This window comes from Rattus norvegicus, chromosome 7 (genome assembly GCF_021556685.1).
Source record: "Rattus norvegicus strain SHRSP/BbbUtx chromosome 7, alternate assembly SHRSP_T2T, whole genome shotgun sequence".
NCBI classification, from domain to species: domain Eukaryota; kingdom Metazoa; phylum Chordata; class Mammalia; order Rodentia; family Muridae; genus Rattus; species Rattus norvegicus.
In genome coordinates this window covers 52,664,235-52,679,059 of record NC_141540.1, presented here as the reverse complement: position 1 = coordinate 52,679,059, position 14,825 = coordinate 52,664,235, and the positions used below count along the sequence as shown (strand labels likewise).

The 14,825-nt window shown below is 34.6% G+C and overlaps 1 protein-coding gene and 1 long non-coding RNA gene across 3 annotated transcripts in view; one reads left to right on the top strand and one right to left on the bottom strand.

Moving 5' to 3' along the window:
* LOC120093580 (uncharacterized) overlaps positions 1–14,825 on the bottom strand; it is a 197,410-nt gene that overhangs the window by 47,624 nt on the left and 134,961 nt on the right. The gene's annotated exons all lie outside the window — the stretch shown is intronic.
* The window catches only part of Ptprq (protein tyrosine phosphatase, receptor type, Q), a 182,501-nt gene that overhangs the window by 51,884 nt on the left and 115,792 nt on the right, over positions 1–14,825 (top strand). Inside the window, 2 exon segments of the mRNA NM_022925.2 lie at positions 9,212–9,372; positions 10,076–10,221. Coding sequence (NP_075214.2) covers positions 9,212–9,372; positions 10,076–10,221 — 307 coding nt within the window.

Here is a 14,825-nt window from a genome sequence, read left to right as displayed (position 1 = left end):
ACTGAGCCATCTTCTCACTCTGGGTTATAAAATTTGGGAGACTCATACCATACATGAAAATTTTAATTAATTGATTAATTAAAAATGTATGTATATGAGTGTTTTGCCTGCATGAATGATTGGGTACTACATGTGTGTCTAGTGCCTGAGGAGGTCAGAAGAGGTCATCAGATTCTCTAGAACTAGTTGGTTGTGGACCTCCTTGTGGATATTGGGAATCTACTGTGGCTCTTAATCACAGAGACTTCTCTCCAGACCATAAGGTAGACTCTCAGTATCAAAAGGTATATAGAAAAGTTGCCAACACACTTGACTTTTCTAATCAAATGCACAAGCACACACACAGGGACATAGACAAAACACATAGCATGTCTACATTCACACACTACAAAGACCTACTTTATACATTGTTTAATTTAAGACACTCAACTGTAGCATGTAGTTCCTACTGCACCATTTTAAGCTTCGGGCAAGCCCTACCTAGTTTCCCTTGGATCTGCCGATGAACGACACACACACAAACTAGCTCATTTTTGATATGCCTTAACTCGATGGCCGGGCTCTTCTAAGCCTCTCTTGGCTATCACAGCCTTCTTTTCACTCCTAGCTTTTCACACTAATTCTGCCCTCATGCTACCCAAGGCCTAGTCAAAGAAGCTGTGATGATTACTCCATTCAATATCTCACATGGCTGATGGCTTGTTCTCCAAATCATGGCAAGCAAGCAAGCAAGCAAGCAAGCAAGCAAGCAAGCAAGCAAGCAAACAAACAAACAAACAAACATTTTCTCCTTTCCTGTGTCTGCTAGCTTGCTTGCAGGAAAACTTCAAGTCCAATTTATTCTGCCTAGCTCATTGGCCACTAACATCTTCTTATTTATTTGATATATTACAATAAAAAATCTAATAAGTGAAAACACACTAAATTCTATATAAAATGGGGTTATTTGGAATACCTTCAATAGATAACAATTGAAAACACGAGGTATTAATAAAGATCAAACAACCTAACTATAAAATTGCCAGCAGTAAGAGAAAGCAGTGAACAAATTAATAATCACAAATGTGATCAGAAGTTAATAAATGTATGAAAAAACCACAGACTCATGGAAAGCAGTCTACATACATTAATCGTGCAGATTACATTGTGATGAACTTACAAATTAACTCTAAAATCCCAGTGGTGTAGCACAATAGAAGTTTATTTCTTGGCTGACCTAGACCTCACTAACGTTGACAGGAGTGGCTGTTCCACAAAGTCTGTGTAAGATTTGTGCCCCTTTGGCTAGTTAGTGTGCACAAGGCATATGTACAATATTTGTTGGAGGAAATTGTTGATATACCCTATATACTATTTTTTGAATACAAAACTTCAACTTGTAGAACTTTGATGTATATCATACATAACTAATATAAATATCAGGTAGCTGTAACGTGAATAAACAATAAATTTTACTTAAAATTCATTATTTGAAAGACTAGAGGTGGAACTTTATTGAACTTTAGTTGCTAGCATCTTTTTTGATTGATCAAGAACCAATTGGGGACAGGACCTTCAGTATTACACAGAGATTCCTGATCAAAACATCAGAATCACCCCCTTAGAGTAATCTGTTATTCACAATTGATTGAAAGTTTATTATTTTTTTGTTGAGTGAGTAAATAAAAAGTATAGTTTTAAGATTTACAATTTAATCCTTAATCTTTTATTTTTTTTCTAAGAATAATGCAATTTGGGGCTAGAGAGATGGCTCAGTGGTTAAGAGCACTGACTGTTCTTCCAGAGGTCCTGAGTTCAAATCCCAGCAACTACATGGTGGCTCAGAACCATCTGTAATGAGATCTGATGCCCTCTTCTGGTGTGTCTGAAGACAGCTACAGTGTACTTATATGTAAAATAAATAAATAAATCTTAAAAAAAGAAAAATGTCCTTTCAAAAAAAAGAATAATGCAATTTATACAGTAAATAATTATTTTGGTAGGGTGACTATTTCACATAAATCGAATATATTCAAGAAGCCTATCTACATTATAATGAAACATGTGAATAATAATGAAGTAGTTAGAAATGTATTTTTTAGTTTCCATAAATTTTTTACTAAGACATTTCTTGAATGCTTTAGACAGTACGACTATGAAGAGGTCATAGTTTTTTACCCTTTTATTCTTTTGCTATTATCAGTTTAAGTGGGAAGTATGATACAGCTGTCATCACTCACTATACATGGATTCAAGTTAGTGAGAGACAGGATTCTTTCATACCTCTGATGTGTAGCTATTTGTGTGATTCCATTAAAGCCGTGGTTCTCAACTTTCCCAATGCTGTGACCCTTTAATATAGCTTCTCATGTTGTGGTGACCCCCAATCATGAAATTAGTTTCATTACTACCTCATAACTATAATTGTGTAGCTGTTATGAATCATAATGTAAATCTATAAAATGCAGGTTATCTTATATATGACCCCTGTTAAAGGGTCATTTGACCCACAAGAAGTCACTACCCACAGATTAAGCACTGAAGCTTAAAGGTTTCAAAAATGCTGTCTGCTACATGGATAGATGTGCTAGAATTCCTTCATCTCCCATGATTCTCAGGTTCCTTCATCCCAGTTACAATATTTTCAAATTCTCATAAAGCCGTCCACCTGGACAGTTTTTTCTTTTAGTGTGTTTTTGAGATGAAGGATTCTGTGTTAACATTCTGGGTGACTATTTCCTTTTCATGAAGATTTCTCTACAAAATTCTTCATAAGGATTGATGTGTATTCATTTTGCTTCTAATGCCATGTTAGTCACAGTTTGTAGAGGAATTATTCAGAAATCTATTTTAATCTTTTACAACTTAGAATAACTTGTTCCTCTAAAATTTTCATCATGAAACAATGCTCATTATATCAATATAATAATGTAATATTTTCCCTCATTTATGTCAACAAATTATGAATTTTCAATGATACACAGTCCTTGTTGAGGGCAAATATATCAATGAAACAGTTTTATTAGAATACTATAATATATTCTTCCAATGCCCTTGGAATTGATACACAATGTTCTTATAAAGCCATACAAAGCTAATTTACTTGATATATTCTTAAGTTCCGCTTGGATTTGTTTAACAGTTTTGCCTCTGTATGTGTTAGAAAAACTGAGAGATAGTTTTCTCCACAGTTGCCAAGGCAATACTCTACAAGGTATAGGTAAAAGATTACGGAGTAAAAGTAATGTTATTCTAGCTTATATGTAAATCTTACCTTGAACATATTTTGTTTCCCAAACACTATGAGGAACAATACTGAATCACTGTTTGACAGATATATATATTAACACACATATAGAAATAAAAACTGTACAGAACCTTAAAGTTATTGTAGGCATATTTATTATGTAATGATATAGCAATATAAAATAACTTAAAGTTATTTGCTGAAGGTCTTTGTTTGGGGTTTTAAAACAATTCTAGTACAGGTCTTTATTAAATGTATGGGTCTATGTCATACATAATATAAGCACTTTATACATGACTTTTTATATGATATAAACTATTATGGTCCCATTTATTGTTTTACAAGATATGTATCCTATTGAAAATGACTTAATAGAAGAATACAAGTAGCACTGGTAGGAGGTTGAGACAGATGAACCATGAGTTCAAGGTCAACCTAGGATTCATAGTTATTCCATATCTCAAAAAATATCCAAAGTTGAAAGCATTTCATATACACCAGCACAGAGCATGGGGTATTTATTAACTGTAGTTCTCATTTTGAAATGTTTTTAGTAAATATTATTTAATAAGTCAGAGAGTATCTCAATGGAGACAGTTTATGAAGAATAAAGTCACCATGATTCTTAAGACATTGGCGGGCAGCATTATGGAACGTACTACTGTGGTATATTGAGTGAATGAAAGAAACAAGCTTAAGTAGAAGCAGTTGTTAAATGCAAGATCAAATAAAAGCTCCAGTAAGACCCCAACAAGTGGAAAATTAATTAACAAATGCTAGTTTATATTAGGAAATGATTTCCTAAAGAATGAAATAAATGAATATTAACATTATTTGGGTTATCAGTACTTAGTGAGAAAAGGAATGAGCCTATGTAAAAGTATCTATCATTCACCTGATATAATTGGCATCTCAGAAGTTTAATATTGAATGAGCTCATCCTTTCTTTCTGAATTCTGGCTGGCTGGTTCAAATCAGATGTCCTAACTCAAATGCCTCTCCAAGCTGACTGATCTAATCTGGCTTCCCTTAGTTTCTCACTGAATTACTCTGCTTAGCTTCATACTAATTCTGGCAATTTGTTCTAATCTTCTGGCTCCTTGTTCTCTGGCTTCAACTTCTGCTTCTGTGCACTGCACTGCTTCAACTCACTAAGGAACTCAACTCCACTGCACTGCACTCACTGTACTGCCTGCACCTCAACTGCACTGACTCCCAACTAACTGACTCTCTCCCCTTGTTCTGCTCTTAAACAGCTTCTCTTTCCTGTGCTGTTCTGATGAGAGCTGGGTATATCCTATCTCTGACTCTATTTGTCAGATCTTTCTCTGATTCATCACTTTGTCTGCCCCTCAACTATGGCTGCTTCCTTCTCTAAAATAACCTTACCTTCATTATTAGATATCAGTGTTGTGTAATAGGGCTTGTCTGTATTCTAGCCAGAGGAATTAAAGGTGTGTGATGTGTTTGAATTTCAGCTGTATCACATAGACTAGGTCTTTGGATGTGATCCCTTGCCAAAGCAGTCATGTTGCTAGATTAACTTTCTTCTACAAGACTAGAATATTTAAATAACAGAAATAGTTTATAAACTAGATATGTAGAATGTAACATCAAATTAGGACTACCAACATGAAACAAAGCATCAAATGATGAAGATGAGAACGAAGACTTTCCTTTTATAAGTTTCAACCTTGACTAGGAAAGTATGTCTACTTATATATATTTGCAAAAAATGAGAAAATCTGTTTAAGTCTAGCCAAGTAATTTTGGTATTACAGATATTCATTTGTTTCTGTTGTAGGAAATTATCATTTAGCATGGGTTTGATGTTGTCAGAAACAAAGAACTTGGTAAAGAAGAATTGGTCTCATGGTTTTGAATAGTGTTTCTCAACCTATGAGTCATGACCCCTTTGTGGGTTGAACAACCCCTTCACAGGGTCAAATAACAGATATTCTACATATCAGATATTTATGCTATGGCTTATAACAATAAAAATTTAATAAAAAATAGAAACAAAAATAATTTTATGATTGGGGAATCACCACAACATGAGGAATTATATTAAAAGTTCACAGTCTTAGGAAGGTTGAAAACCACTGCTCTAGAATTAGGTTTTAACCTAGGTGCTATAAGATAGTCAGATAATTTACATGTAAAAATGAGAAGTAGTGTTGTCTTTAAGACTGTACTGATGCTAATTCAATACATTCATTTTCTTCATACAGCTCACAAGTGAAAGCAAGAAAATTACATAACATTTTTCAGAATTATTCCAAAGCAAATTAAAATTATTTTGAAATATGAAAAAAATATTTTAAAAGACCTTGCTAAGCTAAGAATTAAACTTAATAGAAACAATTGCAGATGACTACCTTTACATTTGTTCCCAGTTTTATTCTTGAATGATGTAAAGTATCTCTTTTAGATTCAGTATTGAGCAACATTCATACATTTAAATATGGCGTGCTCTTGACTTTGGATATATTAGGGTTATGTACCTTCTAAGTCTTCTCCTTTCCCCATTCTCCTCAACTCCTTGTTCTACACATAAACAGTGCAGATGATTTTTCACGTTAACAATTTCCTACACTTTTGGCTTTATCACATCTTCTTTTCCTAGACTTTGGTCATAATTTAATTATTCATCACTTTAAAATATTTCTTTTAATGTTTGCAGGAAAATAAAAAGTTATCGTCCTGTTCTTGGAGAAATCACATTGTTCCTAATGAATTGTTTTATATTGAAATTGTTGCTGTTTCTCTGATTTGAAGATAAAATGTTATTATATTAATGTCTATGATAGTTTCTCATACATTGTAGATGTTTAAGCCAGGCTAAATTCTTGTGAACATTGGTCTTATATAATCATCTCTAAATTAGCAACAGCATCTATGTTTGATGCACGCTGTCCACTGGCAAAACTGTAATAGCAGATAGGTAAGATGTGTGAACAGCTTATTTTAAAAGTGGACTATATGTAATGGATACACAGGTGAGCATAAATATAATATCATTCATGTTCAGGGACATGCAAACAAAAGTTAGAGAATTGTATCAAATTAGATTCGTAGAAGTTGAGAAATTATCAGTATCCAGATCAACAGTAAGAGTTTACCTAGTGTATACTCTCAGATTTTCTTAATGTGACTCTTGCAATAATTTAAAAATCAGAATAGTAATTATTTAGAAGCAACAATCACTAAGACAAGACTCAAAACCATTTGACTCAATGGGTCACAAAGTTTAAAATGAAGAAATAAAATGACTATAATAAAGAGATATCTGTTTAGGGGTCATCACAGTTTTATCACTAGTAATAGCTAAAAAAAGAGAAAGAAGATTATTGAAGACTAATCAAGACAAAAATAGCTAAGTATTCATGTGTTCATGGTGTACCTATATTAGGTAATTACAATGTAGAAAGTTATCAAATACTTTTACTAACATATGAGACAATAGAACTAACATGATGTACATAAGGGCATATATGAAGAAATTCTATTAGATGTTAAACTAATAGGTACAGAACATGAAACAAAAACCAACCCAGTCAATACAAGAGTAATAATCACAATGGCAATAGTGTCAAATCTTGGAGGAGTGAATCCTTTAGGCTACAGATTTGCTCACTTATGGCTTCTCAGGGACAGAGACGTTGCACTTGATCCAGAGACTTGTGTGCCGCTCACAAACTAGCAGCCATTAAGAGTTGAGGAGCCAGGCTTGTCCTCAGTGACATTCCTCTTCCCTCTCTTCTCTATTTCCTCTTCATTTGGTTTTATGGTAAACCCTTCAAGTGAAATTGTGATCTGTATAAATTTATTTAAGCTCATTTATTTTCTACCCAATTTCTTAAAATACCATGATGCTATTTCTGAAAGAGTGGTATTGTTTGTTTCTAGTCACACACTCTGAACTCATATTGTTTTCCACTCTCATGAGTTATCCAATTATTTTTCAGATACCAGTGCTTACATTTGGATTAAATTAACGCCTCTGTAACAGCAAAGATAGACTGAAATGTATCTCTGTGGATACCAGTAGTTCACACAAGCTCTGTTATTCTCTTAAAACTTGAGGATTCAAATGTTTTACTGAAAAAGAAGGAACATCTGTTCACAGGGGAAATCTACTTACTTTTATGTTTCCAAAGAAGAAAAATATGAAACTGTGGGAGACATCACTTTTTGTGATACTACTCTCTTACCTATATTCTTTAATAATTTTATTATTCTTAGAAAGCACATTCGTTTGTGAATAGATATTTTAGAACTACGACATAAGTATCTATTCTTGGATTTAAATACTAATTAATACTCAGTTCAACTAAGTTAATGTGACTAAAAATATAATTGCATCGTTACACTTTTGCAACATTTTAATGCTTTATAAAAATTATTTTTCCCTGTTAGATTTTGAGACTTAGAAAGTTCTGAGTCTAAATTGATCTAGTTTACTTCCTTGTCAGCGTAGCATTCTTAAGTATCTTAAATATTTTAACTAAGTAACAGGTGTCATTTCTGGTTTTTTATCTTTTTTTGTAAATTACACACCTTGTTTTGGGGCCATTTCTATTAAGTAATTATATACATAATTACACACACACACACACACACACACACACACACACACACACACAATCAAACTCCCTTTGGGGGATATATCAGTAATCTCAGCAGTAGTGCTAGGGAGGTGGGAGAATCAGGCGTTTACAGATACCACGAATTTGAATCATATCTGAGCTACCTAAGACCCCGTCTCCAAACTAACAAAACACAGGAAGGTATTTTTGCTCAGCATTGTTTATAACTTATTTGAATTGGCATAGAAGTAAAACTCACCCTTATACAACATATGAAAAAGGGATTTACCTGACTAAATAATAACATAAATATGATCTTGTCAGCATTAGAAAGAACAAAATATGTGAGCAATGAAAGCATTGGTGTGCAATATGTGCTAAAGTAACTTTGAATCCACAGCATTCTCAGATGTCTGGCTTGGTCCCCTGTTACGGGACAAACACCCGAGGAAAGGGTCTGGGAAGATTGCTAAGAGTTAAACTGAGTGTACTGCACCCATGAACTGAGTGTTCAGGTCTCAGCACCCATGTTGGGCAGCTCACAACTACGAGGAACTGCAACTCTAGAGGACCTGATACCTCTGATCCCCATCTCTCACATGTACATACCCACAGAGAGACACTCATGCTTATACATAATTAGAAATAAAAAAAATACGAGCAAAACTAATTAAGAAAGGAGAGAATTCTACTATTACCACTACTACTAGTAGTAATAGTAACAGTAGTGATAGTAGTAGTAGTAGTAGTAGCAGCAGCAGCAGCAGCAGCAACAGTAGTAGTAGTAGTAGTAGTAGTAGTAGTAGTAGTAGTAGTAGTAGTAGTAGTAGTGGTAATTGACTCCTAGCTCATAGTTTCAGAAGGTTCAGTCAATTTTGTCGTGCTACGTGTTTTTTTCAGGAACATCTCACCTCATGTCGGCCAGGCAGAAGGCAGAGCTCTATAATATTTACTTTATACTTTCTCCTTTCTACAGTTTTTCTACTTAGTCCTTCAACCTTTGGGGTAATGTCACCCATTCATGTTATCTTCCCTTGAGAGTTAATCCTCCCTGAAGATACATTGTCATATATATCCAGAGGCAGACATTTCCTAGATGCTTCTCAGTCTAATAAAGTTGAGTTAGCCCAAGATTCAATAAAATTGGTCCAAGCCAGTCATCATTATAAACATGTGATTCAATTACTAAATATACTTGAAAGCTAATAAAGTTAATTTATTGAAGTAGTCTGAAATGTACTATTTTCAAAATTTCAGAATAAGTAGCATCTTTATCAAGTTAAGCCAACGAATTACTGGATACCACTGCTGCATATTTTTGATGTACTAATCCTGAAAAAATATGTGGTGGCATTTATTCTGAATGGCAATTTACATTTTTTTCTGTCTCTCTTAGGGATAAATCATCTCTAAGAGCTATTAATGCAACTGAAGCATCACTGGTGTTGTCTGACTTAGACTATAATGTTGACTACGGTGCCTGTGTAACAGCTAGCACCAGATTTGGCGATGGGAACGCAAGAAGCAGCATCATTAACTTTCGAACACCAGAGGGAGGTGAGTCCTTAGGACCTCAATTCAAAGAACAAACAGTTCGAAAGCCATCAAATATCAAAACGTATTACTAAGCCTAAAACACATCCTTGGACACAAAACTGCCTCTACTTCCTATGTGTGTGCTGTTGAGTGATAGAATTAATCTGTCTGTACTTCAATTTTCCAATTGTTAAAGTGGAAATGGTCTATGAAATCTCAGGGTTCTTATGAGGAGTAAGGAGTAAGCATCCACAGATGGATTCATCACAGGACTTAATACATGATCAACATTTTACCTGAAGCTTAAATGTAGCAAACTAAACTACATGACACATTGGCTTCCTCACTGCTTTTAGCTTTTATCATTTCATTTTATTTTATTATTATTTTATTATTACTGTCCATTAAAGTAGGACTTCATCATCATGTGCTCTGTAATAGAAATTGGCTATGAAGTTATCTGCAAATCAAGAGCAGTGACGATATTTTAGAGCCTTTATGAGCAGGAACCCACTCTCTGTAGCTATCATATGAGAAAAGAGTAGAAGCGAAGCCTGGTGTGTGGTATCATTTCATTTCTGCACTCACGTAGATACGATTCCTAATTTAAGGGCTTTTAAAAAATATTATGCCCATTTTCAATTTCTCAACTGCTGGAGAACTCAGATACTCCAACTTAACTTCTGGCCATAACTGCAAAGTTTCTGAATTGCCTGTTTTATAGAGCCCAGTGATCCTCCCAACGATGTCCACTATGTGAATCTCAGTTCCTCATCGATAATTCTCTTTTGGACTCCTCCTGTAAAACCTAATGGAATCATACAATATTATTCTGTTTATTATCAAAATACTTCAGGTACTTTTGTGCAGGTAAGAGCTGTGGCTTTCTTTTCATGACCACAATATTGTTAATATTGTGGACTATTTGTATTGATAATTATGCATAGATAAATTTTATAAAAGTTTCATCGATATATCAAATAATAATAAAATGTTAGGTATTTTTAATTTTCTGTCTGATCACTCTGTTTCTCTCTCTCTCCTCTCTCTGTTTTACGTCTCTTAGCATCAATAAAACTGGCCCCACATAAAAAAAATCAATTTTATTTTCTACAATACCTTTTCTCTTTAAGTAACAATGGTTTCATTTACTCTGATCTACTCAACTAAAAACCCACTTTAATTTTGATGTGTACAGCATAGACAGTTTCAGTGAATAAATATTCTTGAATATTTCAATTATTTATTTTAGTTTTGATTTTGTAATTATATCATCTCCTTTCCTTTCTTCTTTCCAAATCATCCCATAAATTCTTTACTTCTCTCTTGAAAATCCATGACCTCTATTTTTATATCTATCTATCTATCTATCTATCTATCTATCTATCTATCTATCTATCTATCTATCTATCTATCTATCTATCTGTTATATGTATATATCCATGAAAGGTAAATGTATCCTGCTCAGTATGTATAATGTTAGTTGAATGTATATTTTCAGGGCTGATTACTTGATTTGGTTAAGAAGTTGGTATTTTCTTCCCTAGAGAAGACTCTTTAACCCATGTTCCATGTTGCTTAGTTTCCTGTGGTTCTCTGCCTGAGGCCTCACAGACTTCCCCCTTCACTTTGGCGTGTCTGCTGATACTGTCTTTGGTCAGCTCACATTCGGGCAGTCACATGAATGAGACTTTGAGGATATATCTTCTGACATTAGTAAGAGACACAATCTTATAGCAAACTTGTCTGATTGTCTAACTCTTACAATCTTCTCTCATTTTTGCTGTATCCGTTGAGTCTGGCCTCCTCCACGATTATGCGATTTGGTTGGTTATGCTTTTCTGTAAGGTTATCTTTAGAAAGTGAAATTACATTAATGAGGGCTCCAGGACTACATTTATTTTACTTGTGGTTATAAAGACAAATATTTAGAATATAGTACATTTTCTTCCACTGAAATATTTTTTATCATCGAGGAGAGAGTTTTTATAGTCACAATGCCATTATTAGTGCTGCTGAATTATCATTATTAGTCTGCTGAATGTAGGTCATGGGACTGTAGTTTGCAGAGAGGAATTATCTTGGATGTGAACATAGAAGTAATGAAAAAGTCAAGATGAATTTAAGTTAGAGGGATATTTTCAATTTTGCCCAAACATGTTATATTATTTCTCTAGATTATTTTTCATATTTTTAATATATTAAAAAAGTGGTGTGATTCAGTCACAGTCAGGGAGTTGGAATATCATCTGGGAAACAGAAATTTAGAAAAAATGCTATAATTTACAACATAAGGTTTTTACTGGAAGAAATGCCTTGCTGAATTGCTTGTGACTATAAATTCTTATTTCTGGGTGTTGTCCTAATTAAAAGAAGATGGCAGATACTTTGGAATGGCCCAGGTCCACTTGTTGATTAGGATATTTAGCTTAATCAGAGTCAGGACATCTGATTGACACTCTTTAGGACTAGGCTGTGTAGTAGGCCTTGCTGAGTTCATCCGTAGCTGAGTATGGGCTACTGAGGAACTGGACAAGGACAGAGTTTTGCAAACCACAGCCAAAGGCATCAGAACTCAATTCCAGAGAAGGCAAGGCATCAGAACCCAATATCCAGAGACCAGATCAATATTCACATTCTGTTTAAATGGAATGATATAACTTTGCACCTAATAAGAGAATTACTTTATAAAAGACATATAAGTACAGATATACATATAATTATAGACACAAATATTTTAAACAAATACCTTAAGAACAAAGACTAAAAGAAAGGTCTGTTTTTTTTCTTTTTGAAAGGTTTCTTTTTGAAATCTGGTAAGAAGCAAGACTATTATTTTTTACCACAGAGTGCCTCACAGACTTAGCATTATTTCTCCTTACCATGAAAGGTGGCCACCTTGAAGATTTTTTCCACTTTTATGCATTTTTAAAGAAGTATCACAAAACTGTGCCATTTGAAATCTTAGCAATGGTTTGGCTTCTATCCAACTTACTTGCAGTGTGTGCGCAATTACAGTTTGGTTCTCATTGTCTATAACTGCACCTTATTTTCAACTGTCCTCCTGTGGTGTCAGCATGCCCTTCTAAAACTTTGTATTCATACCTGAGTATATAGCATGATCCCATTTTCAACTCATCTGTCTTATAACAGGTTATCTCCTATTGAGTAATCTTAAGAAGGCTTTTAAGTGTGACAGCTGCAGGAGGTCACAGGCTAATGATGTTAAAACATTTTAGAAGCCCAGTCTCATGTGGCTTGAGATTCGCCCAGGCTTTAATGCACTCCTAAAATTATTGTTCAAAGTAGCATGTCTTCTTTATCTGTTGTTTTTTAAGTTGGTAGAAAAAAATTACTTGGGATGAAAAACGACGTAGCAGTTTATGTCTATTAGCTTTAGTCTTCTGCTTTCTCCTCCTGCTGGAGCTGTGTGGGACACCCCCACACTTAACATGCTTTATTTGCCTCCTATTCTGGACATCTGGTCCAAGTCTTAGGATCCTTCTGCCATAGCTAACATCTTGAAAAAATGGGACTTATAACATTTATATTCCCTCTATGTTCCTGGAATGGTTTCATGCATAGGTTTGATGATCGATAAATATTTTAATTAAAATAACATAAAATTGTTGCTATGGAACAAGATTTTCAGCACTTAGCTAGAATCTAGAAGCATTTAAGCATGGACTGAGGCTGCTTTTCCATGATTTCTTGAGGACTTTAAACACCTTGCTACTGTTCAATCATCCTCCTTACTGTCTTCAGACATCGCACATTATGTTCAGTACGGGAAATTACCTCTTACTCAGTTCCTGCTATTGTGTGTCATGTTTTCATAATGTATGACAGAATGCCATATGTATTTAAAAGTGCTAAAATAAGTTCTCCTGATAATAGAATCTGAAAGCATCTGTAAGGTGCCTTCTGGACACGCTTCCATGAATTTTGCAGTAAGGTTTCATTAGATAATCGTAGTCAAAAGATACTATAAGCCAAAAAAATAAAAAGGCGAGGTACTACCTAAAGACTATACATGGACTGACCCTGGACTCTGACCTCATAGGTAGCAATGAATATCCTAGTAAGAGCACCAGTGGAAGGGGAAGCCCTGGGTCCTGCTAAGACTGAACCCCCAGTGAACGTGATTGTTAGGGGGAGGGCGGCAATGGGGGGGAGGATGGGGAGGGGAGCACCCATAAAGAAGGGGAGGGGAGGGGTTAGGGGGATATTGGCGTGGAAACCGGAAAAGGGAATAACACATGAAATGTAAATAAGAAATACTCAAGTTAATAATAAAAAAAATTATCACTTCAAAAAAAAGGGGGGGGAGGTGAGGAAATCAATGGAGCATTCACCTAGATAAAGTCTAAGGTTTTATGAATTTGTTTCGTGTCTATGCGTGCTAAGTCATACACTCAACAGGAATGATTCGAAATAATCAATTACTTATTTGTGATTTTAAAAAGATAATTAGACTAAATCCTATTCCTGTTCAAAACCCTCTAAAATCCATTCAGCTAATCTTTCAGTAATTAATACTTGTAATTTGCACTTATATAAGCTGCCTATTCTAGCTGTAAAGTTGAGATATTGGAAGGCATCCAAGCTCATATATCACATTTTCTGAGAAATTGTTACATGTTTAACAAGTCTATTCTCAAAAAAGACACCACAACATCAAAGCAACTCTTTGGTTGTACTGTCAGATGTTTTAAAAAAAATCCCACAAAATGTACTGAATTTCAAATTGACAAACTGTAGAATCATCCTGACTAAAAACTTAATCAACTAGAATACCCCATGTTAATTATTTAAGCAAATCATTCTTGCTTTTATCGTGACTAGGCACAGTATTAATTTGTTGGTGTGAATCTTTGGAGTCTAATCCTCTATAGAGCTCTATTAAGTGGGAACAGTTATTCCTATGTTATTGTTAAGAGATGGGAACTTTAGGTTAGATATTGGTCCAGTCATGTACTGCCTGCCATATTTGAGTTGAGGTCTGTAAGATTTAAAGTGATTTTTGTAAATTGTATGGTGCATTTTTCTCACTGTACACAAACTTTCTTATAAAAGTATTGAGACAGGGTCTCATTATGTGGCTACGGCTTCCTGAAAGTCTCTACTTAGTAGAGGCTGACCTTGAGCTTCCCTTTATTCAATCTTCCAGGCGCTGAAATTACTAGATGCATCAGTGCAGTAAGAATCTTGGAGTTTCGATTCTTTTAAAAGCAGAGAAATATTATTAGAATGTGTTTTTGTTTAATCTCAAATGTGGGGATATGGGGCTGCTTCAGATTGACCACAGCTGCTGACTAAGTTTTGCCTCAGGCTCTGGCAGAGCCTTGATTTTGCAAGCTGCAGATAGTTTCTGTGATTGTGTGATGTCTGAAATTCTAGGGACTTTTCAGAGGATATATAAAATGCCAGGGGCGTTCCTAGAGGTGGGATGTGGTTATTGATTGTTATTGGTT